Here is a 27,267-nt window from a genome sequence, read left to right as displayed (position 1 = left end):
GGCATCAGCTAGACAAGGAAACAAACGCACTGTCTTATGATCTAGGAAAGCAGTCTCCTCTTCTCTGATCTGGTGACTTGGTTGTTTCACATGGGCATTAATGGATAGAAGCATGGAAAATTGTTATAGAAAAAAATGCTGGAATTCCCCTTTAAAGCTTACGCAAAGTTTTTCAGGCAGCAGCTCCTCTTGGGATGACTGGTAAGTATATTTCACATCTTTTTGCTCTAGTGGTCCCTACAAAGTGACCTGCCATAGAGCTGCAGGATGAAGCTGTAGCATCTCTGATGTTCCTCAGACTTTCAGGAAATATGCATACTTGCCTGGCTGAACATCCTAAACATTAGTCTAGGGTACACAGGAGATTTGTAATCTCATGGACTGAATAAACACCATCACTGTTATCATAGGGAACACTTTTAAGCCAGCCATACATGGATCGAAATTCGTCCAGTTCAGCAAGGACCGGGCAAATTTCGATCCATGCTAACTGTCTTATGTACAACCAGCCTGTCAGGTTTTTCCTGTAGGATCAGTGCCACCTGCTATAGCCTTCAAACATTGATCAGAGTATTCTGCTGGCTGGGAATGCTTACTGTTGTCAGAATACAATAGCTCAACACTTTTGATGTGGATGGGGGATTTGGTTCATTTTTTAGTTCAGCCCGCTGATTGAAAGAAAAAAAATGGATCATGTATGGCCTGCCTTAATCTCAGTTAACAAAAAAACTCCTCCTAGTGCAAATATCTCTGTCTAGAGCTACTACAGGAGTTTGTTGGGATAATCGTTAGAATATTTATGTATCAGGATATTGGTATTAGGTGGAACTAAATTCCTGTACCGCTTGGGGCGCTTACACATAATGCATATTTAGACATTATGGAAGGCGTCCCTGTCAAAGCGATCCCCCTCCAGCACTGTGATTTCCCTCGGCTCCCCATCACCATCGCTGACATCTTTGCTCAGTCGTCCTGTGGATTCGTCATCTTTGCCCATCTTGATTGACCGGCCAGGATGATGTAATTTCTATGCATACGCGGCTAAGAGAACAATTAGAAAAAAAACATTTTTGACAGGCAGATAAGACATGCAGTGGGGTTAATTTATTAAAGGCAAATAGACACTTTGCAATGCAGTTGTACTCTGAAAGGGGATTTTCTCCAGAGCTTAGTAAATGAGGTGAAGTCTCACTTTGCAAAGAATACCCAATCTCATGCAAGAAAAAGGAAAAACAGCATTTATACTTGCACATGATTGGATGACGGAAATCAGCAGAGCTGCACCTCATTTACTAAACTCGGAAACAAAATCCCTTGCAGAATGCAACTACACTTGCAAAGTCAACAGTCTATTTGCATTTAGTAAATCAACTCCAAAGTCTCCTCTGCAATAAAAGGTTACCTACCAGCAATGTAAAATAGGAGTTTAGTTCCACTTTAAAATGTATCAGTTAAATCTTTTTTTCCTGTTATGGATAGAATGGGGAAAGATTAAAACCTCCTGTCAGGCTATGCAGGGGTCTGTTTTCCACTCACTGTGATAGTGACAACAGTTTCCCCAGACTAGAAATGAGAGGCAAAATCTGTGATATGTGTTATACTCCTTTTCTTAAGCATTCATTTTGTGAGGAATGGTTAGAATTACTATTAGGTTTTTGTTGCTTTGTACTGGCAGGGAAATTTCCTTACTTCCCGCTGTGCCTCCTGGGCAGGAAATAGTGGCATATTGTTTTAACGCAGACAGAGATAGCAATTAAAAACCCAGCGGATATTCTGATCCTTCCCCAATCTATCTTTAACTAAGGAAGGAAAAGATTTGGCTGGAGTTCTCTTCTGTGTTTGAAAAAAAACACCACTCATACATAGGACATATTGCTAAACGCCTTAACATTGTTCCAGGCAGTCTGATTTATTAAGACCCCCAGACACTGTGGAGATGCTGTGTCTTATTCATAGGAATCATGTAACGGCCCTGATCTAGCAGCTGTCACTCCGCTCAGCTCTGGGAATGTTTGGAATGTCACAGCTGCCGGAAGCGGGCACAGGGCAGTGACAGCTGATCCCAGTGTTGTGTGGTGTCACTGAATTTTAGGAAACTTTTCATCCCTCTTTCACAAGTGTCTGTCTGTTGGGAAGGACATGACACAGATCCTATTGTAACCCCATATGAAGGTGGGTGTATTTTAAATCGGACATGACAGACAGGCCAGATTTCCCAATATTAGGATTATAGATTCTCCATTATATACAATACATTTTATTTATAAGGTAAACATATCTAGAAAGGGACGAATGCTGTGATTTCTATTCGAGTTGTCTGTTCTAGTTGTCTGTTTGTCATACAAATCCAGCTAGCCATACATTTTAAGATTTCTCTAATTGTGTAGATGGAGGAATCTCCCTTGCTAGCTATTGTATTCTGACACCACTGCCCCCCCCGTGGCTGTTAGAATACCTGAACAGTGACTGCATCTAACTGGTTATAGTCACTGTTTGGCTGAACATTTTTTGCTTAGCGCTTTTCAGACTAGTTTTTTATGCATAGTGGTGCAGACAGGGCTCAAATTTTGTCCAGTTCAGCAGGAATCACCAAAGTTTGAGCCATGTATGGCTAGCATTAGTCAATGATTTCAGTAATTTTGTAGATCGGTTTTCAAGGCACTGGCTACAAATATGTTCTGGGTCAGTGACATGGAATGGTTTGGGACAATTGGATCAGCATACCAGACCCATCTTCACTGATAAACATGTGGTAATGCATGTAACACGCATTGCTAGATTGTAGTGCTATTAATTTTTAATGGTACCCCAACACACCTGCATTTTAGTGCAATGCCACCTTTGATGGCGTGTTGCGGTGCATTGCACTGAAAGAAAAAGGGCCATGTGCTTTTTTTTTAGCACTTTAGGGTGTGTGAACAGCCCATTTATTTTGAATTGGCTGCCTTAACACAATGCATGTTATTGTGCAACATAATGTGCATTAACACACTATAAAGAAGTAAATGGGACCTAATATCATATTAGCAATACTTCAAGTGTATTTAAGGCCAATGTCATTTTTAGTTTTGGATAGAGTGAGGAATGATTATAACGCTTGTGGGGTTTTTTGTCTGTCTGTCTGTTGGGGAGATTTTCACTTTTTTTTTTTCTGGAGACACAAAAGGAAGTGAGATTTAATCTCTCCAAAGAGAGGGAAAATCTTCTGTTAGACAGTTGTCCCCAGAATAAGTATTCCCATTAGAATATTTCTCCTCTATTTCTGTTCAGATGACAACTGTAAAATTTTGGTCTACTAATCACTTCTGGAGGGTGAATCTCTCCAGTGGAGACACAGGCAGCAATAAAGATCTGGTAGAGGTTCTAACCCTTTGATACTACATACAGTCAGGTCCATAAATATTGGGACATTGACACAATTCTATACGCCACCACAATGGATTTGAAATGAAACAAACAAGATGTGCTTTAACTGCAGACTGTCAGCTTTAATTTGAGGGTATTTACATCCAAATCAGGTGAACGGTGTAGGAATTACAACAGTTTGCATATGTGCATCCCGCTTGTTAAGGGACCAAAAGTAATGGGACAGAATAATAATCATAAATCAAACTTTCACTTTTTAATACTTGGTTGCAAATCCTTTGCAGTCAATTACAGCCTGAAGTCTGGAACGCATAGATATCACCAGACGCTGGGTTTCATCCCTGGTGATGCTCTGCTAGGCCTCTACTGCAACTGTCTTCAGTTCCTGCTTGTTCTTGGGGCATTTTCCCTTCAGTTTTGTCTTCAGCAAGTGAAATGCATGCTCAATCGGATTCAGGTCAGGTGATTGACTTGGCCATTGCATAACATTCCATTTTTTTCCCTTAAAAAACTCTTTGGTTGCTTTTGCAGTATGCTTTGGGTCATTGTCCATCTGCACTGTGAAGCGGCTTCCAATGAGTTCTGAAGCATTTGGCTGCATATGAGCAGATAATATTGCCCGAAACACTTCAGAATTCATCCTGCTGCTTTTGTCAGCAGTCACATCATCAATAAATACAAGAGAACCAGTTCCATTGGCAGCCATACATGCTCACGCCATGACACTACCACCACCATGCTTCACTGATGAGGTGGTATGCTTAGGATCATGAGCAGTTCCTTTCCTTCTCCATACTCTTCTCTTCCCATCACTCTGGTACAAGTTGATCTTGGTCTCATCTGTCCATAGGATGTTGTTCCAGAACTGTGAAGGCTTTTTTAGATGTCGTTTGGCAAACTCTAATCTGGCCTTCCTGTTTTTGAGGCTCACCAATGGTTTACATCTTGTGGTGAACCCTCTGTATTCACTCTGGTGAAGTCTTCTCTTGATTGTTGACTTTGACACACATACACCTACCTCCTGGAGAGTGTTCTTGATCTGGCCAACTGTTGTGAAGGGTGTTTTCTTCACCAGGGAAAGAATTCTTCGGTCATCCACCACAGTTGTTTTCCGTGATCTTCCGGGTCTTTTGGTGTTGCTGAGCTCACTGGTGCTTTCCTTCTTTTTAAGAATGTTCCAAACAGTTGTTTTGGCCACGCCTAATGTTTTTGCTATCTCTCTGATGGGTTTGTTTTGTTTTTTCAGTCTAATGATGGTTGCTTCACTGATAGTGACAGCTCTTTGGATCTCATCTTGAGAGTTGACAGCAACAGATTCCAAATGCAAATAGCACACTTGAAATGAACTCTGGACCTTTTATCTGCTCATTGTAATTGGGATAATGAGGGAATAACACACACCTGGCCATGGAACAGCTGAGAAGCCAATTGTCCCATTACTTTTGGTCCTTTAACAAGTGGGAGGCACATATGCAAACTGTTGTAATTCCTACACCGTTCACCTGATTTGGATGTAAATACCCTCAAATTAAAGCTGACAGTCTGCAGTTAAAGCACATCTTGTTTGTTTCATTTCAAATCCATTGTGGTGGTGTATAGAGCCAAAAATGTTAGAATTGTGTCGATGTCCCAATATTTATGGACCTGACTGTACATACATACATACACTTTAATGTTATATCAATCATTCATCATTTTAGGTTTGGGTAGGTATGTGTCCTCTCCTTCCTTTTGTCCCTCTCTGCCCCATCTGCCAACAGAGCATCTAACTAATCTCACACTCAGGGGCGGACTGACCATTTGGAAACTCAGGCATTGCCCGAGGGCCCGGGGTCAGTAGGGGGCCCCATGAGATGCCCCGATACCTTTTTCATAGGCTTTTTTGAGTTTGGGCAAGGACACAGGGGCCCCATGATCCCCTATTGCCCAGGGGCCCCATGAGTTGTTAGTCCACCCCTGCTCACACTCCTATGTGTACTAGCGCTGGAAAGTGGTGATCTACTGCAGAATAGGAAAGCAGGTGGATTGCCACAATATTGAAATTCAGAGGTATTTGTCAGAGGTGGGGGTAAAGCTTGCCTCTGGTGCCACTTTTCCCAAGTATTGGAAACGTTAGGATTTGCTTTAAATTGATTTGTTCATAACTACTACAAATGAAAAAGATGTTCCCTGCTAAAAGGAGACTTGCATTCCCTCTGACAGGCGCTGAGTCTGATCTGCACTTTCTTCATTAACTATGGCCATTGAAGAATCCCAAGCATCCAACACAAACAGAATTGAAGGCCAATTACAAAAAACCTCTGGCAGAATCTTCAGCGTCTCTCAATTATTTTGGTGTGTTGTTTGCCTGCCCTAGACCAATGCTGCACACCTGGAAGTGTTGGGCCCCAAAGATTATACCAGAGGCTGTAGCTCTTGAACAAAAGTGAAGACTGGATATATGTTGCCTACAGGAGAGTCTTGTTCTGCAAATAGCTTTTTTTTGTTGATAGCGACAGAATTTCAAATCAGCCTGCCTTTCAATTTAAGGCCCATTCACACAAGTGTGCGTTTTACCCTTGTACCTATGCATGCATTTGATGCACGTTTTACATGCAGTTGATGTGCGTTTTAGTTGATGCACACTTTTCTCTCTGCATTTGACCTGTGAGATCTTTCTTTCTTCTTCTTCTTCTTCTTCTTACTTTCCTTGGGCTTCTGTGTGCACTGTGATGTGTTGCAGTGCGTATGCATGCACTTTGCGCGTTTGCAGTGTGGAAAAATGCAGCATGCTGAACTTTTCTGCACTGTACTGCAATGGTGTGAACTATGCCCATAGGATATCCTGGATTTTGGACTGCCTATGCAGTTGGGGTGCAGTCCAAAATGCATCAAGCTGCAGCCAACTGCATCCCACTGCGTTAGGTCCTAAGAGCAACAATACAGCCATTTGGCCATCTGTTATTGACAGTCATGACATGGAAGGAGACATTGATTCTTACAAGCTATTCCTTTCCAGGTACAGATTTTTGTTATTGAATAAAGGAAATATGTCTGTGTTGCCCATAGTAACTAATCACACTTGTACTTTCACTTTGCAGTCTGCACTGCAGCAGAAAAATGATTGCTGGCTGTTGGTGCAAGCAGACATAATGATGCCCAAAGCTTTTGATAGACACGGTGTTTGAGTGCATATTGTAACAGTGTGTAGCAGTCAATTTCTTTGTTTAAACAAACATAGTAACCCTCATACCTGGTGTCACTGGATAATTCCTTTTTTCTTCCCTTCAGGGCTTATACAAGTTCAGGCCCAGGCACAGCGTATCCGTCTAGGGTTCCAAAACCTGAAAGGTAATGGGCAAAAGCAAGAATTTTAAGGGAATGACTTAAATTTTTTTGTTTTGTAACACCAAGTTATATAAAACATTCAGGCAAAGGCACATGTGCAGTGTATCTTGGTGTAGTGAACAACGAGCTGATTAGTAGGATTCCTGTGATGTCATTCAGTGTTCATAAGGGGTACATTAGGGAAGACTTTGGGTGGGTGGTAAAAGGTATCAAAATGAGTATAAACTCATCTTTTTAGCCATCCTTCATTACACTCTGCTGTCCCTGTGGAGTTAAACCACCAATACAGTCTTGCACCTCTCATTGACCTTGTGGTCAGGTTATGGACTTTCGAGTATTTACATTTTCCTAGCAATAAGTAAATGAGCTTTAGGTCGCAGTTCACATCAATGCAATTTGTCATGCAATTTGACAGTTCAAAATCGCATGACAAGCCACACCCTATTTTTGCCTTAGGAACTATTCAAATTGGAACGACTCCGACTTGCACCAATTTTGAAAAAGGTTCCTGCACTATTTTTGGTGATTTCATGAGTGACTTGCATTGACATCTGTGCACGAAGTTGCACAGATGTCCGAAAGCCGCACTTGAAATCACACTGATCGTCAGCTTTGAAATCGTGCTACTTCAGCTGAAGTAGTGTGAAAAGAAAGAAAGAAAGAAAGAAAGAAAGAAAGAGAGAAGGAATAAGAAAGAGAGAGAGAGAATGAAAGAAAGAATGCAAGAAGAGAAACAGGAGAGAGAAAGAGAGAGAAAGAGAAAGAAAGAAAGAAAGAGAAAGAAAGGAAAGGAGAAAAACAGGAGAGAGAGAGAGAAAGAAAGAAAGAAAGAAAGAAAGAAAGAAAGAGAGAAGTATAAAAAAAGAAAGAGAGAAAGAAAAACTGAGAGAAACAGGAGAAAGAAAGAAAGATAGAAAGAAAGAAAGAGAAAAAAAGGAGAGAAAGAAAAAAGGGGGAGAGAAGACACAAGGTTGGCTGGGAGTGTGGGCAGGGCAGACACAGGAGGAGAGAGCGGGCAGAGGAGGGGCAACTTTCTCTCTCCTTTGCCATCTGTGGTGGACTGGGAACTGTCAACACTGGGGACTGCATATGCTGACATATTATTCCCCCCCCCCAGGACCGGTCTAGGGGATGAGGGGGAGGCAGCCGCGGGGAGGCATACAGGAGCCCAGGGCATGCAGCCTGCAGGAGATGGATAGGAGAGATGGCCGGGCGGAACATAGAGGGGCCGAGAAATGCACGGTCCTCTATGTGCCGCCGGGCTGCTTCTCCTGTCCAGGCGGCCCCAGCCTACCGGGCAAATGCCTGGTGTGCCCTATGGCCAGTCCGGGCCTGCTGGCCACTGTAGCTTAATGCACGGTGGTATAATTCACAAAAGCTCAGTTCACCCTGCTTCCCCTCCCAGCAGTAACTCAGCAGCTCAGCTCATCTTGCACCCCCTCTCTCTACAGCTCAACTCCCACAGAAGCGCTAAAGTTTTCCTAGTGGTTCTCTCAGCAGCTTAGCTCTTCCCCCTAGCAGTGATTCAGCAGCTAAGCTCACCCTGCTTCCCCCTTTTAGCAGTTACTCAGCAGGTCAGCTCACCCTCCCAGAAGTGACTCAGAAGCTCAGTTATTCCTGCTCCCCCTCCCAGCAGTGACTCGGCACCTTGGCTCCCCTTGCTCCCTCTGCCAGCGGTGACCCACAAGCTTATCTCACCTTCCTCTTCTGCAAGCAATCAGTCACTAACTCCTCTGCTTCCCTTCCAAGCAATTACTCCAGAGCCCAGCTCTCCTCTTTTCCCATCAGTGACTAAACATGCTTTGCTCTTCCTGCTCATCTCTGCCAGTTGAGACTCCGCAGCACAGTTCACCCTAACCCAAACCCAAATAGTGTGACCCCTTTGCACAGTATCTCATATCCATGTAGCAGTATTTATATAACATTCAGATGTTATTATTTGATCTTGCTCTGTTCTCCAACTTCCATGACGGTATTGTACCACTGTGCTCAGTGTGGCGGAGAATAAAAACACAATTGAGGAGTAATTTCCTTATTATGTTGCTATTTTATTTGTGTTATTTCCAAAGCCAAGGGGAAGGGGTTAAGTTTTGTTTGCTGTAACACTTCCATCATATTGCTTTTGCAGAAGCCTGGATGACTAAACCTAACCACAGCTTGTCAGTGAGTAATCAGATCTGGCCCGAAAGCAGACAGGGAGCATTTTGCAGAAAAGCTGGGCTCCTCTGTGGGCAGGGGCAAGATCCCCAGATAGAAACGGAAAGTGTCACTTCATTTGCAGCATCAGAATCGTTACCCAGACTGGGAACATCACTCCCCCACCCCCGCGCTGATCACTTGGCAGGGACAGTGGAAAAAAATAGTGTCGCCCAAGATTACCTTGTTTACACACTTGACTGGTCTAGTATATTTTATCTGTGGTGTCACCTGGAGTGAAAATGTTTGCAAACACATTCATATTTATATAAATACAGTGCTGTGCTTCAAAACCGATCTCTGTAGGTTTGTTTTAAAGTGAATTTGTTAATTTTACAATTTCTAAGATATACATGCAATTATCCTAATGCAAATAATTTATGCTATTTATACCCTATGATACAAATTCATATATTTTAGAGCCAGCTTTCTCAACCAGGGTTCTGTGTAACCCTGGGGTTCCTCCAAAGGTTGTTAGGGGTACCTTGAGCAGTGGGTAGTGGATTGATCTCCTGCCTAACAGTGCATGCATAGACACCAGTGCCACTTGGGAGAGTCACTTGCTTGTGGCCAGTAGAGCTTCTTCTGTCCTTTCTCATGGAAGTAAGGACTAATACTAATAATGATGTTACCTGTCTGTAGGGGGGCTTCCTCCAACTGGCACACCAATGTATGGAGCATTCTTCCCACTGAAAACCAATGTAAGAGGCATTCTTTTCACTGACCACCAATGTTACAGGACATTCTTTTCACTGGCCGTCAGTGTAAGGTGGCTCCTCTCTGATTATTGTGGGATGGCTAATGTACTGTGAGCTGTAGATTTAATCATTTTTAGCAGGTTTCCCTGAGACTTGAAAATAATTTCAAGAGTTTCACAATGGTTACATTTTGAGAAAGTACGTTCTTGTGCCTTTGGATAGTTAAAGGGCCAGTCCACTCCAAAACTGATATTTTGGTTTCTGGTAAATGATGGAGAGTTAAGCCACTTGACAGTTACTTCTGTATCTTGTAAGTCTGTATTGTTTTCATGGTTTTCACACCTGATGCAGCGAATATGAAGGGTTTCATTGATACCTGCTAGATGGTTCATGATCATGTGACATGCTTGCTCCTGAGGATTCTACTGTATCTCCTAAACTGGTAAGGTCTTCTCAGAAGACTGCAGTTGCATGAGAATGTCATACTGCTAGGATTGGTCATCAGCAGCACAAACTGTAGTGCTGGATCATGGTCTCCACTCCTGGAAGAAGTACCAGCAATAGACATACAACATATAAAACTGCTTTAGAAGCATTTTAATAGTATATTGCTGAGTGATTGGTGAAAGACACATGCAAAGAATGGGGGAAGATAACATTTGCCCAGGGATGAGCTTTCAAGAAAAAATATCACTATTTTCATTTACGTTATTTAATTCCCGACAGGCCAAAATACATGTAGTACCTTGTTCCATCTTCTTTGGTGCTCTGTAAAGTTAACTGCGATGTCAGACAGGGTGTCACCCCCTAAGGAAATGGCTGCCCAACACCACAGCTGACATTATAAATATAATGGTGTTTGGGAGCTACTATGGTAAATAATTTATGTGCAAAAAAATAAATATGTGCATAAAATATAAATCTAAAACATAAATAAATATGATAATTATTGTGGTTCACTGACAGTGTTACACATACTCCTAAACCTGTGTGAATAAACTAGTAAAAAATATAATTAATATGTGTCGCGCTCCACTGAATAAATATATGTGAACTATAATATATAAGGGGCAATATGTGCTCAAATGGTAATAATAATATCCGTATAATATATGATCCAAAACCAAAATTGCATGTAGATATATAAGGGGACAAAATCAAATATATATATATATAATATAAATATCAAATGGTGAATAAATAAATATAAATTGATATATAAAAATAATTAAAATGGTATCCAAAAAAGTGTCCAAAAATTAAATCCAATAAAGTGTCCACTCTGTGTTTATATTCAGAATATCTGGATGTACTTTTCAAATATACTTACTTCACCTTAATTTTTACACCACAGCTGACATGTCTCACCTTCCCCTGCATTCCTCTTGCCAGTGCTTGACTCAGGCAAGTGCTGAAAGCCCGAGATAGACGCTAACTATCATTGCAGCGATCTCCCTGCTAGCTATGGTGTTGGGTGGCTGTGCACCAATGGTGCTACCCTGGAAATCATCGCAGCTAGCTTTAAAGGGCACCAAGGAAGATGGGATGAAGTACTACATGAACTTTGTCCTATGGGGAACTGAACAATGTTAAAAATATTTTTAAAAATGATAATTCTTCTTTAAAAATGCAGACTTACCCTTTAAAGGACAACTGTCCTGAACAGAAATTTCATTTTTTATGGCATGGTGATTTAAATTGTCTACTTTGTTTTTGCATTTCTTGGGGTTTCCAGTCATGAGATAACCTTTCTGTAGTTTATGTCTCCCATAATGAAGGCCTCACTCTCTGGCAAATGAATTTCTTAGTTAATTGGTTTTTGTACATTAGGGAGAAACCACAGGCACCAGCATTGGCTTTGTAGAAGATGCAGCAGCTGGGCAGAATCCAGCTTACTATCCTGTTCAGAATTAAAGTTTTGCGCAGAGTTGACCTTTGAATGCAATGCTATAGATCTGTTTTGCAACACTGAATGTGAAAAATAAACTCTTCTTGTCTTCTGCATGGAATAAGAGGCATATCTGAATTCTAAATGCAGACTAGACATGAGCAGATTTAATTAGCATGTAGCAAGTGATCTGAATCTTTCCTGCTTGAGTTGCCACAGAGGGATTCTTTACAGCAAAGGCACTCATGTGACTTGCGGTGGGCTTTTCAACCCATGAAGCATCAGTAACAGTATTGATCTGAGACAACACAAGCAGCTATTCCACTGTACAACGTGTAGCTGTGCAAAGTGTTTGGCTAAAGGAATGCCTCTCAGAAGATGCAGCTCTCAGCCATGTGTAGTACTGAGGAATGTAGCCTGGTTACTGCACAAAACATATACTGTATGCCTCTTAAGAGATCCTACAGTTGATTAGATTTTCTGCACAATTTAAATAAACACATTCTTCAGTCAGACTTGTGGCTGAAACCTTGAACTATATATAAAGGGCATCTCTTCTTGTCTGTGGGGGTTGGGTTTGCCTGGAGGCATAGTACCCCAGACCACATCTGCTTAAAGTAGAGTAGGAGTACTTTCTGAGTTTCCAATTTTCCACAAGATGATGTAAAAATCAGATCTGACACAGGTGTTCTATGCAGTATGTGACATCTATTTCTGATATGATCTAACTCAGCAGGGGATCAGTTTAGGATTCCGTAATGAAAAGGAAATCATTTTTTTTAAATTATACCATTCCAACATTTTAAAATCTAATACCCTTGTAGGCAGGTGCAGTCTACTTTCTCCACTGCATGTAGCACTCATCCTCAGCTGCATTGCAGAGGGAGAGGAAGTCAAGAGGAACATGGCTCTTCTATAGTCTCCTGGGTCACTGGGAAAGCTATCTGATTGGATGCCACTGCCCCATGTGACTCTGGTGGCCATCTTGGGTCAGGCAAAGTCTGTTTAAGACCCTGGCTCCCAGACTTGGCTCGCATTTCTGTGAACTGGGTACTGTAGGGACAGGTCACTCGTCTGACAAGAACAGTGAATAACAGTAGGAAAAGGTTCCAGATGAGTGCTGAAGGGATAGAGACATGCCATCCTATCTGAAATCCTCCCATTTTGGTAGAGACCAACCAGGCTGCATTCAGCTCTTCAAGACAGACGTTGTTGGCACATTCGAGATCTGCTCTGTGCTACATCGCTGTTACATCTGTGAGTTTTCCGGTCGGGTGCCTTCCTACTGGGCTGTTTGTGAAGTTAGAACTTTGACTTTAGTACGTACAATTTCCATATACTGCAACTAGATTCTGTATGTTTACTGCTGCCGCTCCACACTGCACCTCCCCACTCTCTGTTATAGCTGTTAATCCAGTCGCTGTCTAAATCTTGTAGACTTCACCTCCGCATCATCTCCAAGATACGCCTGTTCCTAACCTCTGAAACTACTAAGCAACTTATTCACTCCCAGGTTATCTCTCGCCTTGACTATTGTAACTCCCTCCTCATTGGCTTACCTCATCGCAGGCTATCCCCTCTTCACTCTATCATGAATGCTGCTGCCAGACTCATCCACCTTACTAACCGTTCTGTATCAGCCACCCCTCTCTGCCATTCCCTCCACTGGCTTCCCGTTGCCCAACGGATAAAATTCAAAACATTAACAATAACATATAAAGCCATTTATAACTCTGCACCAAATTACATCACCGATATTGTCTCCAAATATCACCCAAACCGTACTTTCCGCTCCTCCCACGACCTCCTGCTCTCTAGCTCCTTTGTCTCCTCCTCCCATGCTCGTCTCCAGGACTTATCCAGAGCTTCCCCCATCCTCTGGAACTCTCTACCCCAATTTATCAGGCTATCGCCTACTCTGCTCACTTTTAGGCGATCTCTGAAAACCTCTCTCTTCAGGGAAGCCTATCCTGCCGGCAGCTAATAATGGAATCTTCTACTCTTCCTACCAGTCCATCCCCCACAGTTACTACCTTTTGCACCACTAGCCCCTCCCTCCTAGATTGTAAGCTCTGAGGAGCAGGGCCCTTCTATCCCTCTTGTATTGAACTGTATTGTTGCTGTATTGTCTCCCGTTATATTGTAAAGTGCTGAGCAAACTGTTGGCGCTATATAAATCCTGTATTATAATAATAATACCTGATCTTCCTGTTGTAGAGCTAGGCATTCCAATTGCATCTTCAGCCTCTGACTCTTGTGAATATATCCCCATGGTATGCTGCGGCTTCTCTACTCTCCAATCTGGTTAGTACATCATTAGTGTGTAAGGACAGTTGCAGTTGTTTTTAATGATCACCTGTAATGAGGACATATGGGGGAAATATGAGGTTTCTGTCTGCAAAACTTTAGAAAATACTAGTTGCTTGGGTGTATCTAGCTTCAATAATCACATACCTGAAATATGGATGCAGAAAATGAAGTCAGAGAAACGTTAGAATTGCTCATCTCTTTTACTGTAGATCAATGAAGTCACCTGACTATCTAGTTAAATTAATCATGGTCCACTTTGTGGGAATCACTACTGATAAATCAACGTGAGAGCTGAGTGCCAATCTCTCTGTTGACAGAACTCACTAAGCCCTAAAGCATAACTTTTATTCATACACAGTGAAAAATAATGTATTTTGGCAAAAAGTTAAAAATCATGATCCTGCAGGTGGATGCTGGGGGTGGGGATAAAGAATGTGGTAGGGGTACTCAAAATAGGTTTTCCATGAAAAGGAACATTCTCTTACTTATATCTGAAAACTAGTCATAGTAGTGAGTGCCCCCCACCAGACTATTTTTACCCTGCATCCCCTGATATTTTAAATCAGATCAAAAAGTGAGCACCCCAACCCCATGAAAGGGCTTACTTACCCTACAAGTAAATGTAGAGAAAAAATAAAAATAAAGGTTTGTAAGATTAAAAAAGGAAATAAAATACTGAATACTATTCTTACATTATTATTAAATTATAACCAAAGGCAAAAACATTTTTTTTTTTTTTTTTTTAGTTTGGGATAGAGTTGAGAGAGATAACACCTGTCAGGTTTTTATTGCTGTCTGTGTCATCCATTAGGGAGATTCATCTTCTCTATATTTCATGTTTACTGTTATCACTAAGGCCCCTTGCACATAGGCGTCATCATTTACTGATGTTTACTCAGGAACTTGTGACACAGGTGTGCAAGAGGCGACAATACTGAAGAAGAATTCTACTCGTCTTTGCTCATCTATATGCTTACAAACCTTTACTCAACATGCTCAGGTCTTGACACACAGTTTAAAAGTGAGAGTGAAAGAAAATCCCAAATTTTGGGTTGTCCCAGAACAGAAATAGAGGGGAACTCTTCCAATCTTCCAACGGGAACACTAGTTCTGGTGATCCTGGGGATTCCCTCGCTTTGAAGGGATTTCCTCTTACTTCCTGTTTTGGCTATGGGACAGGAAATATATGGAAATCTCCTCAATGAGACACAGATGGCAAAAAAACCCTTTCTACCCTCCCTTAATCTATCCAGAAATAAAGTTTTGCTTTTAGTTCTGCTTTAATCTTACACAGTTGCCAAAATACATTTCCTCTTTCATTTTAGTGATGATCCTTAATTTCAAGAGACTTTATTGCAGTGCTTGTCAAGTTATGAGATATAGGGGGCCTTAAATGTGACCCCTGATGTCACCAAAGGGGCCCATATAGTATGCATTGTATGCTACAAATGAATATTCTAGGCTGTAAACTTACTAAAAGAAAAAGAATAGAAATAATAGAGTAGTTTGAGACAAAAAGCATCACAGAGGTCAGAAAGGCTCTTCTAAGTGCAGTATTCCATTGTGTGTTTTATTTAGAAATGGTTAAAAACACTTACAGGATAATGGTGATTAGTAAGCTCATCAGTGAAGTCTATGCGGGACTCCTGTCACTGTGGAACTTCTCTCATAATGCTGTGCCGGCCAGCGGCTGCAGGGGGAGCAGAGAATACAGGTCCAAGATGGCCACTGCTCTTCCGGGTTGCCTGGTGGTGCACATACACCGGAAGTGATGTAAAGGCCGTGATGAAGGAGCCTACCGCGCATGCTCCAAAACACATTACCGCCCCTTTTTACGTTACTTTAGGTATATACGCTCCACACTGGCGCCGTGCGTTCCACCAGGCAACCCGGAAGAGTGGTGGCTATCTTGGACTTGTGTCCTCTGCTTCCCCTGCAGCCGCTGATCGGTACAGCATTATGAGAGAAGATCCACAGTGACAGGAGTCCCGCATATACTTCACTGATGAGCTTATTGATCGCCATTATCCTGTAAGTGTTTTTAACCATTTCTAAATAAAACACACAGTGGAATACTGCACTTAGAAGAGCCTTTCTGTCCTCTCTCATACTCCTACAGAACTTTGCTTCACTCTTGGAAGTGCTGCCGGGTACTTGTTCCAGATGTCATCCACATAGAGGCTACTGTCTTCAGCAGAGGCGCCCTCAGACTTTCTTTTGGAGACTAAAATCATGCTGTAGGAGACAATCAGAGACTGGGGAACATGGTAAATTAAATAAAATTTTAGAGATCTCTGCTATTACAGGTCATTTTCAAATCAGAGCTCTCATTTCTGACTGCTAGGGACCAAGGGCTGCACTGGAAACACCAACAGCATGCTGGTGGTTGGGCACCAGGGCTTTAATGAAAAAGGACTGTGTACAATATGTGATCATTCCAAATGTATTTTCTCTAGTACAGGTTTAAAGAGGAAAGCAGGTCTATGATTGGTTGCACTGAGCTATACAGACACTTTTTTCCATTTTATAATACATAGAGCCCAATGTGTTCATATGAATGTATACTGCAGTTAAAGAGCCTTTTTTATCTCCCCCATACTTGTGTTTCAGAGAGGGCTCGTCCTCTGCTGACACACACACACAGGATAGCGTGTAATTTCTTATACAGCCCTTCTTTGTACAGTTTCGGAAAGCCCATCATTAATGTCATCCACGTTCAAGGATCTAGACCCTGTTGCTATGGTTACACTGGGAAGTGGGCCTGGTCGGATAAAAGTGAAGGAAGCCCTGTGTTTATTATTTTTTTTCTCTTTTATCACATAACTTTATTATACATTCATTTATAGCACTGACATACACCACAGCGCAATTTCTAAAAATAACTCAGGAAGACACATTTCCCATTAACGTGTGCACCAGATAAGCGATCATCTGCTTATTTATGCTTTGTGTGCAAAACCTGTACCTGTTTATCATACCTGACATCTATCCTGGGATTTAAAGTGGAAGTAAACCCATCAATTTAACTTGATCCCAAAAGAGTTACATTCAACGCATGTCATGAATGATAACTGTCACAATAGCTTGTGTTCCCAACCAAACTGTCAAACCCTGAATGACTGGTGTCATACCTGATCACATGTACAACACCATGGTTTCTGCAGATCAAACAGCAGCTAAGCTGGCATCCTCCATGGCTGTAAAGGATAGGAGGGTTGAGTTATGCTTTAAGGGTAATCCAATATTTGTCTTTTGAAACACAATCCCAATTGCAATACCTGGTTTTAGGATATATTTTCTCACAATTTCAGTTGTTATTTTAATTTGTACTATTAAAATATAAAGGAGTAATATAAGCCCAGCTTCAGCTTTAATTTTTAGCTTTAGATAGAGTGTGTGAAGAATTAAAATATGCCTAGCACTCCATCGGCTTCAAATTCCTAAAGCCAGAACACAGTTCTATTAAAGTGGAACTAAACCCTCCTTTCCTTTACAGTCAAGGAAGCTGCCATTCTGGTCTCTGTTTGATATGCAGTTGCCGTGGTGTTGCACATGTGATCAGCTATGATTCCAGTCATTGGAGAGATTGATAGTTCAGTTGAGAGCTGATATAGGTACACTGGCAACTGTGATAATTTTCATTTACCCTAGGTTCACAACTGTACGGGTGGTGCCGCTGCAGATCCGCACGAAAATCCGTGCAGCCGCCTCACCTGCACAGAGAAATGTGGACCTGCGGGCGGGTGCCATTAGTTCTAATGGCACACCGCCCACACTTGAAAACGCAACCGTACTGGGAACCGAGGTTCCCGTGCAAGCAGTGTTTTCTAAAGAAGTGCAGGGGCTTCTTCCCTGCATGTCACAGGCACGGGAGTCCCTTCAAATGAATGGACGCTCGTGTCCGTGCAAAACGCGGCCCGCACGGCCGCATATATGTGAACCGGGGGTTACAGCATGTCTTGAATGTAACTGTTTTGGGAAAATTAAATTGATGGTTTTAGTTTTGCTTTAAATCAGAACTATACGCACCTGTTCTCCAATCCTCTGTTTATTGATCCCCTGTTGTTTTAATTGGTTGGCTTGAAATGACATCACTCCCGCACATGGGTAGTGGTTCAGTCACTGGATATTGAAAAATTCTACACTGAGCTGGGGGTGCAAGTGCACAGCTCAGTGGACAGGCAATAAAGTGAACTTTAATGCAGAAGAGACATGGGGGAGATATACTAAAGCTGGAATCTGGTGCAGCTGTGCATAGTAGCCAATTCGCTTCTAACTTCAGCCTGTTCAATTAAGCTTTGAAAGTAAAACCTGGAAGCAAATTGGTTTCTATGCAGAGCTGTGACAGATCTGGCATCCTGCAGTTTTAGTAAATAACCCCCATAGTATGCCTCTGTATTAAAAATCCTTTCTGTCCACAATTTTTTATTTTGTCATTAAAGTTCCACTATCAAAGTTAATGTGACTAGCCTCTCATCCAATCACAGAGTTCTCTATATAGAGTTAAGCAGAGAGAACTGCAATGTGACACTGCAGCCTGCATTTTATGAATGGGTTGTAAAATGTAGACTACAATAAAGACCAACATTGCATTACATTGCGATTTCCTTTATAGAACATAATTAATTAAGCAGCACTTGTGAGTTAATGCAATTTCATTCCATGTTTTGTGCCTGTAAATACAACTACCACATATCTCTATTTTTTTCTCACCAATAAATGTTTATTATTTTTATACATACCTACAACCAATATTTCTGGATATACAAAATGTATGAAAACATCATAGGTAAAAAATGCTTGTGAACAATTAAACTCGAAGACAAGGAGAGGTCTGGTACCTAGTTAGGGGTCAGGAGGTAAATATTCCTTTTCCAACACCACTATGTTATGTCATTGCAATACAGCTTAATCCGCTTGAAAGGACTATGGAGCAATCTATAGACTGACTCCTTCTTTGGCATAGTGGAACAGTTTCCCTAATTTCACTTAATCGGTAGGAGAAAGCTGATCATCACAGGTAACCATAACAATTATAGTGGATTTCCCAACCCGTGGAAAGGGAGTATTATGGGAAAAAGGAAATTCCCATAAAAGTCCAAGGGACAGAGGGAAGGGTGAGGTTATGGAAAAAATAGAGGGTGCTTAATCACAGGAGGTTTTCTCTCCGTGCCTAGGCAGGCTGGACCCCTGTTAATGCCTCCCCCCAAAAGGCCAAAACAGCACATCTCCATATTTTAATAAGTTACACTGATGTCATAGGCTCTAATTCAGCCATCTTCAACTTTTTATAGACTAGGTTCTTTTTGGAACATTCTCTTGAGACAGCATAAGTACTTAGATGGTTATTCCATGTGTAATATGTAAATGATTAATTAAGCCTCAGTTCATAGACAGGAAAGTGAGGCAAGTTTTAATGTCAACATTTTTTAAGTTTATTAAAGTATATCTAAAGGCAGAACTTATTTTCTATTTTTGTGTAGAGTAGGGATTTTTTTAGGAGAGATTTATCTTCACTTTTTGCACTTTTAGACAGTTGTCACTGGAACAAGTGTTCCCACTGGATAATCTCCTCTCTATTCTTGTTCTGGTGACAGCTTAAAATGTTGGATTTTCCCTCACATTTAGTGATAATTGTTACCAGGAGAAATATAAGAAAGGTAAATCTTTCTAAAGGGGGTCTCTTTATTTGTGATTAAATAATTACATTCTTAGTGCAAGTAACTGAATTGGGTTAGTATCAGCCTTTTGCAATCCCCTACACAGCACATAATGAGAGAGGTAGGGGCAGGACTGGGAACCAATGAGGTATGCTGCATACAATTATGTTAACAAGGAACATGCTGATAGCAGGTGACAGCAGAGTACAGAGATTATCTCAGCCTACTTCTACTCTTTCATGGTCCTATCAGCAGATTGAGGGCAGTGTTAGCACACCATTGATTTTTTTTCCCTGTAAATAGTGTCTTTCACCTGTACTGTGTGATAATGCTATGTAAATAACAAGACTGGATGTAAAGAAATACAAATATTTAAGGCTGAAACTCTGTCAGATATATAAGACACACATTAATGCAAGTCTGTAATCATTAATACACCATTAAATGTATTTTTTAAATACAAGCAGTGTAAGTACATGAATGTGACCTGGTATCAGCCTTTTATAGTCCATGTACAGCGGGGCTGGAGTGTGAGAGGAAGTAACAGCACAAGAAGCCAAACCATTTGATGCACTGACAAAAGAAGCATGCTGTTAAGTAGAGAAAACAGTGTGGCAGAGAGATGAACTCTTCATTCTGCTTCTTCTTTCACTGTCCAGTCGCAGGCAAGGGTTGATCTAGGATGAGCTGGGCTCAGAAGAAGTGTGTTGAATGACGCTGGCCTTCAGACTTAGGACACCTAGTGGCAAAAAGATTGAAATTAATATTGCAGCAAAAGCTGATTTTGTTTTTTTTTTTAAAATGATATTTGTATTGTTTTTTTTCCCCTGGAGTTCAGTTGAAGTTTTTTGCCTTCTCTGGTTCCTTCTTTCCCCTGTCTAAAATATTCAACTGAAATCTATCTGTTTTCAATAAATACATTAGATTAGACCCAGTGATATCATCACTGGGTCTCTGTGCTTCTTTATACAAGGCAGGATGACTTTGACTGTAGGGATGGGCTATACATAGCTTCTTGAAAACAGCAGGCCAATGTGGGTAACACCCATACATGATGGTGAGTTTTGATGATTGAAAGAACTGAAATCCAAATAATGAAAGGGATGGGCCAGGAACAGTCAGTGTTCTGCCTTCAGCAGGGAAGTTCTCCCTACAATATTGAATTTGGCCACAAGATGGAGCCCAGAATAAGTTTACTGTTTTGCAGAAACTGTTTAGTCAATAAAAGTTCCCATCATCTTTCGTTCTAAGAAAAGGAAACAGGTGCATCCTGGGAGCTCAAACTCCATTTTAAGAATTGAGGTAGAGCCATAATCCCTAAAGCACATGTTGTGGACTAAATGTACATCCACTATAGGCAGCATCACTGGTGAGCATGAACTTACTGCCATCTGCAATCTAATTATTTAATTGTGGTTTGTATGTTTCATGCTTGATTGATTGTTTGTTTGTATTTCTCATTAGTTTTTCCCAACAGTTTCGTCTCACCCTGTTTTGTTAATAAAGCTTCAAGATTACATTCAGTCTGGAGAGTAGGAGAGTTTAGCTGCAGGCCTAGTTACACACAGGGAAACATGTGGACAGAACAGCCAGATTGGGGAGGAGAGGGTATACAGTGAAATCAAAGTAAGCAATTTCAATACAGGAGAGGAGCCTGTACACTGATGCAAGACTAAAGGAAAGGCTGGAGTTCAACTTTTACAAACCAAAGTTTCATGCAACACAGTCCTAGTAAATTGGGTGAAAGGCTGAACCTCTGGCATTTATACAGTCTGGGGTAGAGGACTGTAAAGTAATAAAAAGATGTAAGCCTTTAGCTTGGTTAGCAAAACTCATATGAATTATTGAGGGGTCATACCTATGTACTACAGAAAGAGAAAAAAAATGTACAGAATGATATTGTCCATGTACCATGTTCGCATTATTTGTGTCTATAGCATTGCCCATTGGAAGTAGATGTTATCACCAGATCAAACACATGCACCATTCTTGCCGTGTTTGCTGTTTTAGTAAGAGAGAACAAAAGCACAACATAACACAAAATCCCAACCCTACTCCACATCCCACCTGCCTCAAAAACTATTCAGGTTTGGATCCCATACTGAAAAAAAGAAAAAGACACTTGGAGCTTTTGTGCAAACACAAATACATTGTTCAGGTTACAAGAGTGCTTTGACACCAGGATCCAAGAATGTAGATGTGCACCATTACTGCATAACAGCTTGTTAAATGTCTTTGTAATATATATTTTTTATGTTTTGTTTCACCCTTTGTTGCATTTTAGTGCTGCTAATATCCTATAGCATCGTTTAGCTACTTCCTGTCTACTTACACTTACTTCAGATGATTCTAGTCTCCATCTGGCATGCATATGACAGGGTGGCAACAGAGGACCACAATTAAAAAATGGTTGTCACCCAATAACAGGAGGTGTCTGAACAATAACTGTCATGGCAGGGTCACCAGGTATTATTTTATTGAAAGCTGCAGGTTTAAAAAAATAGGAAAAAAACGCTTTGAAATGACATTAACATGTTAAATCATACCTCTCAACTTTCTGAGATGAGGGACACCTTAGCGTAAGGCCCCTTTCACATGGGGTGGATTCCATGCAGATTCCATTCTGATCAGCAGGGGATTACCAGGGTTAAAATCTACTGTAAAGCTGGCCGATACTCTGAAATCGGTAGCAAACTGTTCCATAAAAAAAAAGCAAAAACTTCTCCCTGCGAGGTAATGTCATAATGTGCTAGTATGCATTGCATACTAGCACATTATGAAAGATTTACAGTGTCCTAAATAAGTATTCATAATCCTTGAAATTTTCCACATCTTGTCATGTTACAACCAAAAATGTAAATTTCTTTTATTGGGATTTTATGTCATAGACCAACACAAAGCGGAACATGATTGTGAAGTGGAAGAAAAATGATAAATGGTTTTCAGAATTTTTTACAAATAAATATGTGAAAAGTGTGATGTGCATTTGTATTCAGCCCCCCTGAGTCAATACTTTGTAGAACCACCTTTCGCTGCAATTACAGCTGCAAGTCTTTTCCGAGATGTCTCTACCAGCTTTGCACATCTAGAGAGTTATATTTTGGACCATTCTTCTTTGCAAAATAGCTCAAACTCTGTCAGATTGGATGGAGAGCGTCTGTGAACAGCAATTTTCAAGTCTTGCAACAGATTCTCAATTGGATTTGGGTCTGGACTTTGACTGGGCCATTCTAACAAATGAATATGCTTTGATCTAAGCCATTCCATTGTAGCTCTGGCTGTATGTTTAGGGTCGTTGTCCTGCTGGAAGGTGAACCCCTGCCCCAGTCTCAAGTCTTTTGCAGACTCCAACATGTTTTCTTCTAAGATTGCCCTGTATTTGGCTCCATCCATCTCTCCATAACCTCTGACCATCTTCCCTGTCCCTGCTGAAGAAAAGCATCCCCACAACATGATGCTGCCACCACCATGTTTCACGGTGGGGATGGTGTGTTCAGGGTGATGTGCAATGTTAATTTTCCACCAAACATAGCGTTTTGCTTTTAGGCCAAAAAGTTAAATTTTGGTCTCATCTGATCAGAGCACCTTCTTCCACATGTTTGCTGTGCCCTCCATATGGCTTCTCACAAACTGCAAATGAGACTTCTTATGGCTTTCTTTCAACAATGGCTTTCTTCTTGCCACGCTTCCATAAAGGCAAGATTTGTGGAGTAATAGTTGTCCTGTGGACAGATTCTCCCACCTGAGCTGTGGATCTCTGCAGCTCCTCCAGAGTTACCATGGGCCTCTTGGCTGCTTCTCTGATTAATGCTCTCCTTGCCTAGCCTGTCAGTTTAGGTGGGCAGCCATGTCTTGGTAGGTTTGTAGTTGTGCCATACTTTTTCCATTTTCAGATGATGGATTTGTGAACAGTGCTCCCTGAGATGTTGAAAGCTTGGGATATTTTTTTTATAACCTAACCCTGCTAAAAACTTCTCCACAACTTTATTCCTGACCTGTCTGGTGTGTTCCTTGGCCTTCATGATGATGTTTGTTCATTAATGTTCTCTAGCAAACAACTGAGGGCATCACAGAACAGCTGTATTTATACTGAGATTAAACTACACACAGGAGGATTTACTAATTAGGAGACTTCTGAAGGCAATTGGTTCCACTAGATTTTAGTTTGGGGTATCAGAGTAAAGAGGGCTGAATACAAATGCACACAAAAGCAGATATTTATTTGTAAACAATTTTGAAAACCTTTTATCATTTTCCTTCCACTTCACAATTATGTGCAACTTTGTGTTTGTCTATCACATAAAAACCCAATAAAATACATTTATGTTTTTGGTTGTAATATGCCAAAATCTGGAAAATTCCAAGGAGTATGAACACTTTTTCAAGGCACTGTGCCTTAAAACAAAGCGCACCAGTGGTCTGCTGTCACCACTGACAGGGCTTCCATCTTCACCCCGTTTTCCTTCTGGGCTCTGGTCGTTTGAATGGCCGAGGGGTGGGACGACATCACTCCCGCACATACACACAGGAGTCATGGCCGCAGCACAGAGCTCTGAAGGGTGAGTATGTCGTCCCTTCAGAGCACATGTGCTGGTAACCTCACTGGCTGTAGAAACAGTGAATATCTCCTAAATGGTGCACGTTTAGGAGACATTCCTTGTACCTGCAGGTAAGCTTTATTATATTTTTACCTGTAGGTACAAGTGTCAAAGCGCTATTGACTAACACATGAAGTTATGTCTGAAAATTAGCTGTGTTCAAATGCAGGCTGGTGTCCATTGATCAATGTGGGACAGGACTTTGTGTTGTTACAATGCAAAGCACTGTTTACCTTTTTTTCTTTTTGTTTAACTTTATTGAAATGTCACAAAATGACATTTCACTCATCTCCCTGCACTGCAGCAGAGCTTCCATGCAGTGAGATGTAATGAGGTGAGGTGCTGTGCAGTGCAAAAAAATGCAGCATGTCAAAAAAATGCACTGCAATCCACAATGTAGCTGCAGCTCCAATAGCCTCTACATTAATCTTGCCCTGCCCATAACAAAATGTCCATAGCTCCATAAAGACGTATTGCTGAGAAGAAACAATGCAGGAGCCTGTGCATTGCACCTATGCTTTACTGGCTTCATTGTAATGATTTCATGAATGCACAACATTTTTTTATTCATTCATTATTAATTCACTATTGGTGTATTTATTCATTGTAATTTGCCCTTAACATTTCTTTCAGCTAAAGAATACATTTATTTATACAGGGCTATAGATTATTAGACTAACTGTAGGATTAGTAAGGGAATGATTTGGGTACAGAAGAAAGACAAGTAGATGGTATGGATTAATGAAAATGCATATATATATATATATATATATGTATATATGTTTAGAGTTCTGAAAGGGATATTGGATAAGATTGTCCCTGTGCCATACCCTGTAGCATTCAAAAGCCTGTTCTTTTTTTAAACTCGTCATGGATGACAGTACAGTACTCTGGGCAGAAACAGAATCTCAGAGGTAGCTTGGAGCATTTGTTAAGAAAAAAAAGGGAGATATATTTAAGCCATGAAAGCCAGAAGACAGAGCATGGGTTGGGTTCTGTGGTTAAATCAGCCCTGGATAAAGCAAAGTCTTCCTGCAGATGAAATAAAGTCACGTTGTTATAGTCAGACGGCTTCACCTCTAGGGCATGTCACATTGTAGCCTCACTATCCTGACTGACTCTGTGACATACATAGACAGCAGACATGCACTAGACTTCCACTGAATGATATGCATTGTCATTAATAAAGGGACCATACCTGGTAAAGCAGTTGAAGCCAGCAAACTATAGCTGTTTGTAAAGAGAACCTTTAGGTAATAACAGTGAACTACTACAAGTACCACCCCGGAAGCATTGCAGCTGTGCTTAACATTGAACAAAATAATTTATTTTTGAAATACAGTTAATAAAAGTAACTAAATCTGTCCTTATATTAGCTTTTTGTATTCCCTTGTAAAGCAGGGCTCAGAGAGGGAGAAGTAGCACTTTCAACCAATCAAGTTGCATTCTGTCATTCTATGAGCTTTATGAGTGGAGGATAGAATAAGGTGGTAACATCAACAGTGGGGACAGTTGAATAACCAGCTTTTGTTGTATAACAAAAAAGCAGTGGATAAAAATTAGGTCATCAAACAGGCTGTGCTGTCTGGCAGGTTTGCCTGGATTACACTATTGTATGAATAAATAAAAAAAAAAATCTTTTTTTTGCTGCTGTGATGGCTCAGCTAATATGTATGTAGTTAAACTGCATTTATTAATTGTAAATTAAATTAGTTTGCTTGGAGTTCAGCTTCCGATGAGTCACTTAGTATATCTCTAATTCATGTTTTATATAATCAATTGCTGCCAGATTGAGCAGGCTTTTAACAATGCTTCTCCATGGAATTTTACCTTCTTGTAAAACAATTCTTTGCTGTACAGCCTCACTGTCAGAGAACCGTGAGATCAGGGAAAGCTCAATATGGTGGGTTTTTTTTCGTACATTTAAACTCAAGGCAATGCAAGAAATAAGAATGCCAGTGACTTTAGGATTTAGCAGGGCAGTCATCTGCAAAGGATGGATGAGGGAATGGATGCTGAGTGAATTTAAGTGTGTAAATCTTATATTTTATAAGGGCAAATTTTCACCTACTGGTCCTCTGTCCTATGAAATCTTCCTTCTTAGTTCAGTCTTTGAAAACAGATGTGGAAGATATGTACAAATTCCCCAGCACTCACTCATTACTTATCCTGACTGCTTACATTTCTTTGACGTTACACCAAATGGAATGAAAACCCATTGCCTTCTCATTTCAAGATGTGAGGCTCCATTGCAGCTTGGCCTTATAAAGTGTATCCGAAAAGATATATAAAGTGTGGCCTTATAAAGTGTATATCTCAAAAGAGAAGAACTGATATCTTATACGAACATCTATAAATGTTAATTGAGCCTAAACTGTACCCCGTAATTTACCTTGCAGTGCACTTTCTGTGCCTGCATACTTGTAGCTGTATACTTGCAGTGTGAAGTTTTCTAAGTCACTGATGCTTCTGACTGCTGGAGAGGAAACTGTAGCTGAGAATCTGCAGTGTAAGGATCTCCCTGTTCTTCCTCCACCTATCCTGCTGCTACTTGATCATTATCCCATTAGGCATTCATTTACCAGTGATCAAAGGAACAGCTCTGACATGAATGCGCTCAGCCTTCCCGGCTGCTTCTACCCAAAGACATAGTGCAGACCATGGCATAGAATCAGCTACAGGGAGACCCCAGGCAACACTGGTGACTAGTCCTTTATCCTCTGCATTCCTATTGTGGGCACAGCTTCTACAGTGTAGGTTCTCTTTAAATAAATTGCAAAGGAGCATGTCTCGAAAGGCTAAACTTGTATTTGAGGCAATGTTAAAACAGCTGAGCGGGAGGTCTTCTGTTATAAATTAGTGTCTGAAAATGTTCACTAGTACTGTCCATCACTGTAGTTAGAATCACATACTGACAGGTGTTCATCAGTAAAGTTAGTTGCTTATTGGTAAACTTTAGTATGCCATTACAGTGATCTTGTCTTGTGTTTATTATTATTATTATTATACAAGATTTATATAGCGCCAGCAGTTTGCTCAGCGCTTTACAATATAACAGGAGAAAATACAGTAACAATACAGTTCAATACAAGAGGGATTTGAGGGCCCTGCTCCTTGGAGCTTACAATCTAGGAGGGAGGGGCTAGTGGTACAAAAGGTAGTAACTGTGGGGGATGGACTGGTTGGAAGAGTAGAAGATTCCAGTATTAGCTGAGGGCAGGATA

The 27,267-nt window shown here is 40.9% G+C and overlaps 1 protein-coding gene across 5 annotated transcripts in view; it reads left to right on the top strand.

Moving 5' to 3' along the window:
- Positions 1-27,267, top strand: part of DGKI (diacylglycerol kinase iota) — a 461,291-nt gene that overhangs the window by 118,025 nt on the left and 315,999 nt on the right. The window contains exons 1-2 of one of the 5 annotated variants that reach the window (XM_089680691.1): positions 8-201; positions 6,637-6,696. The exons of the other annotated variants lie outside the window; for them this stretch is intronic. Of the exons in view, the coding sequence (XP_089536817.1) occupies positions 101-201; positions 6,637-6,696 (161 nt within the window). The 5' untranslated portion in view covers positions 8-100. Of the gene's footprint in view, positions 1-7; positions 202-6,636; positions 6,697-27,267 lie in introns of those variants that run through there. 5 annotated transcript variants of the gene reach the window in all.

This window comes from Staurois parvus, unplaced genomic scaffold (assembly GCF_062004578.1).
Source record: "Staurois parvus isolate SC_StPar_1 unplaced genomic scaffold, SC_StPar_1.0 ptg000249l, whole genome shotgun sequence".
Classification (NCBI taxonomy): domain Eukaryota; kingdom Metazoa; phylum Chordata; class Amphibia; order Anura; family Ranidae; genus Staurois; species Staurois parvus.
The sequence above is the reverse complement of the archived record's forward strand: the minus strand, read 5'-3'. Positions and strand labels throughout refer to the sequence as shown.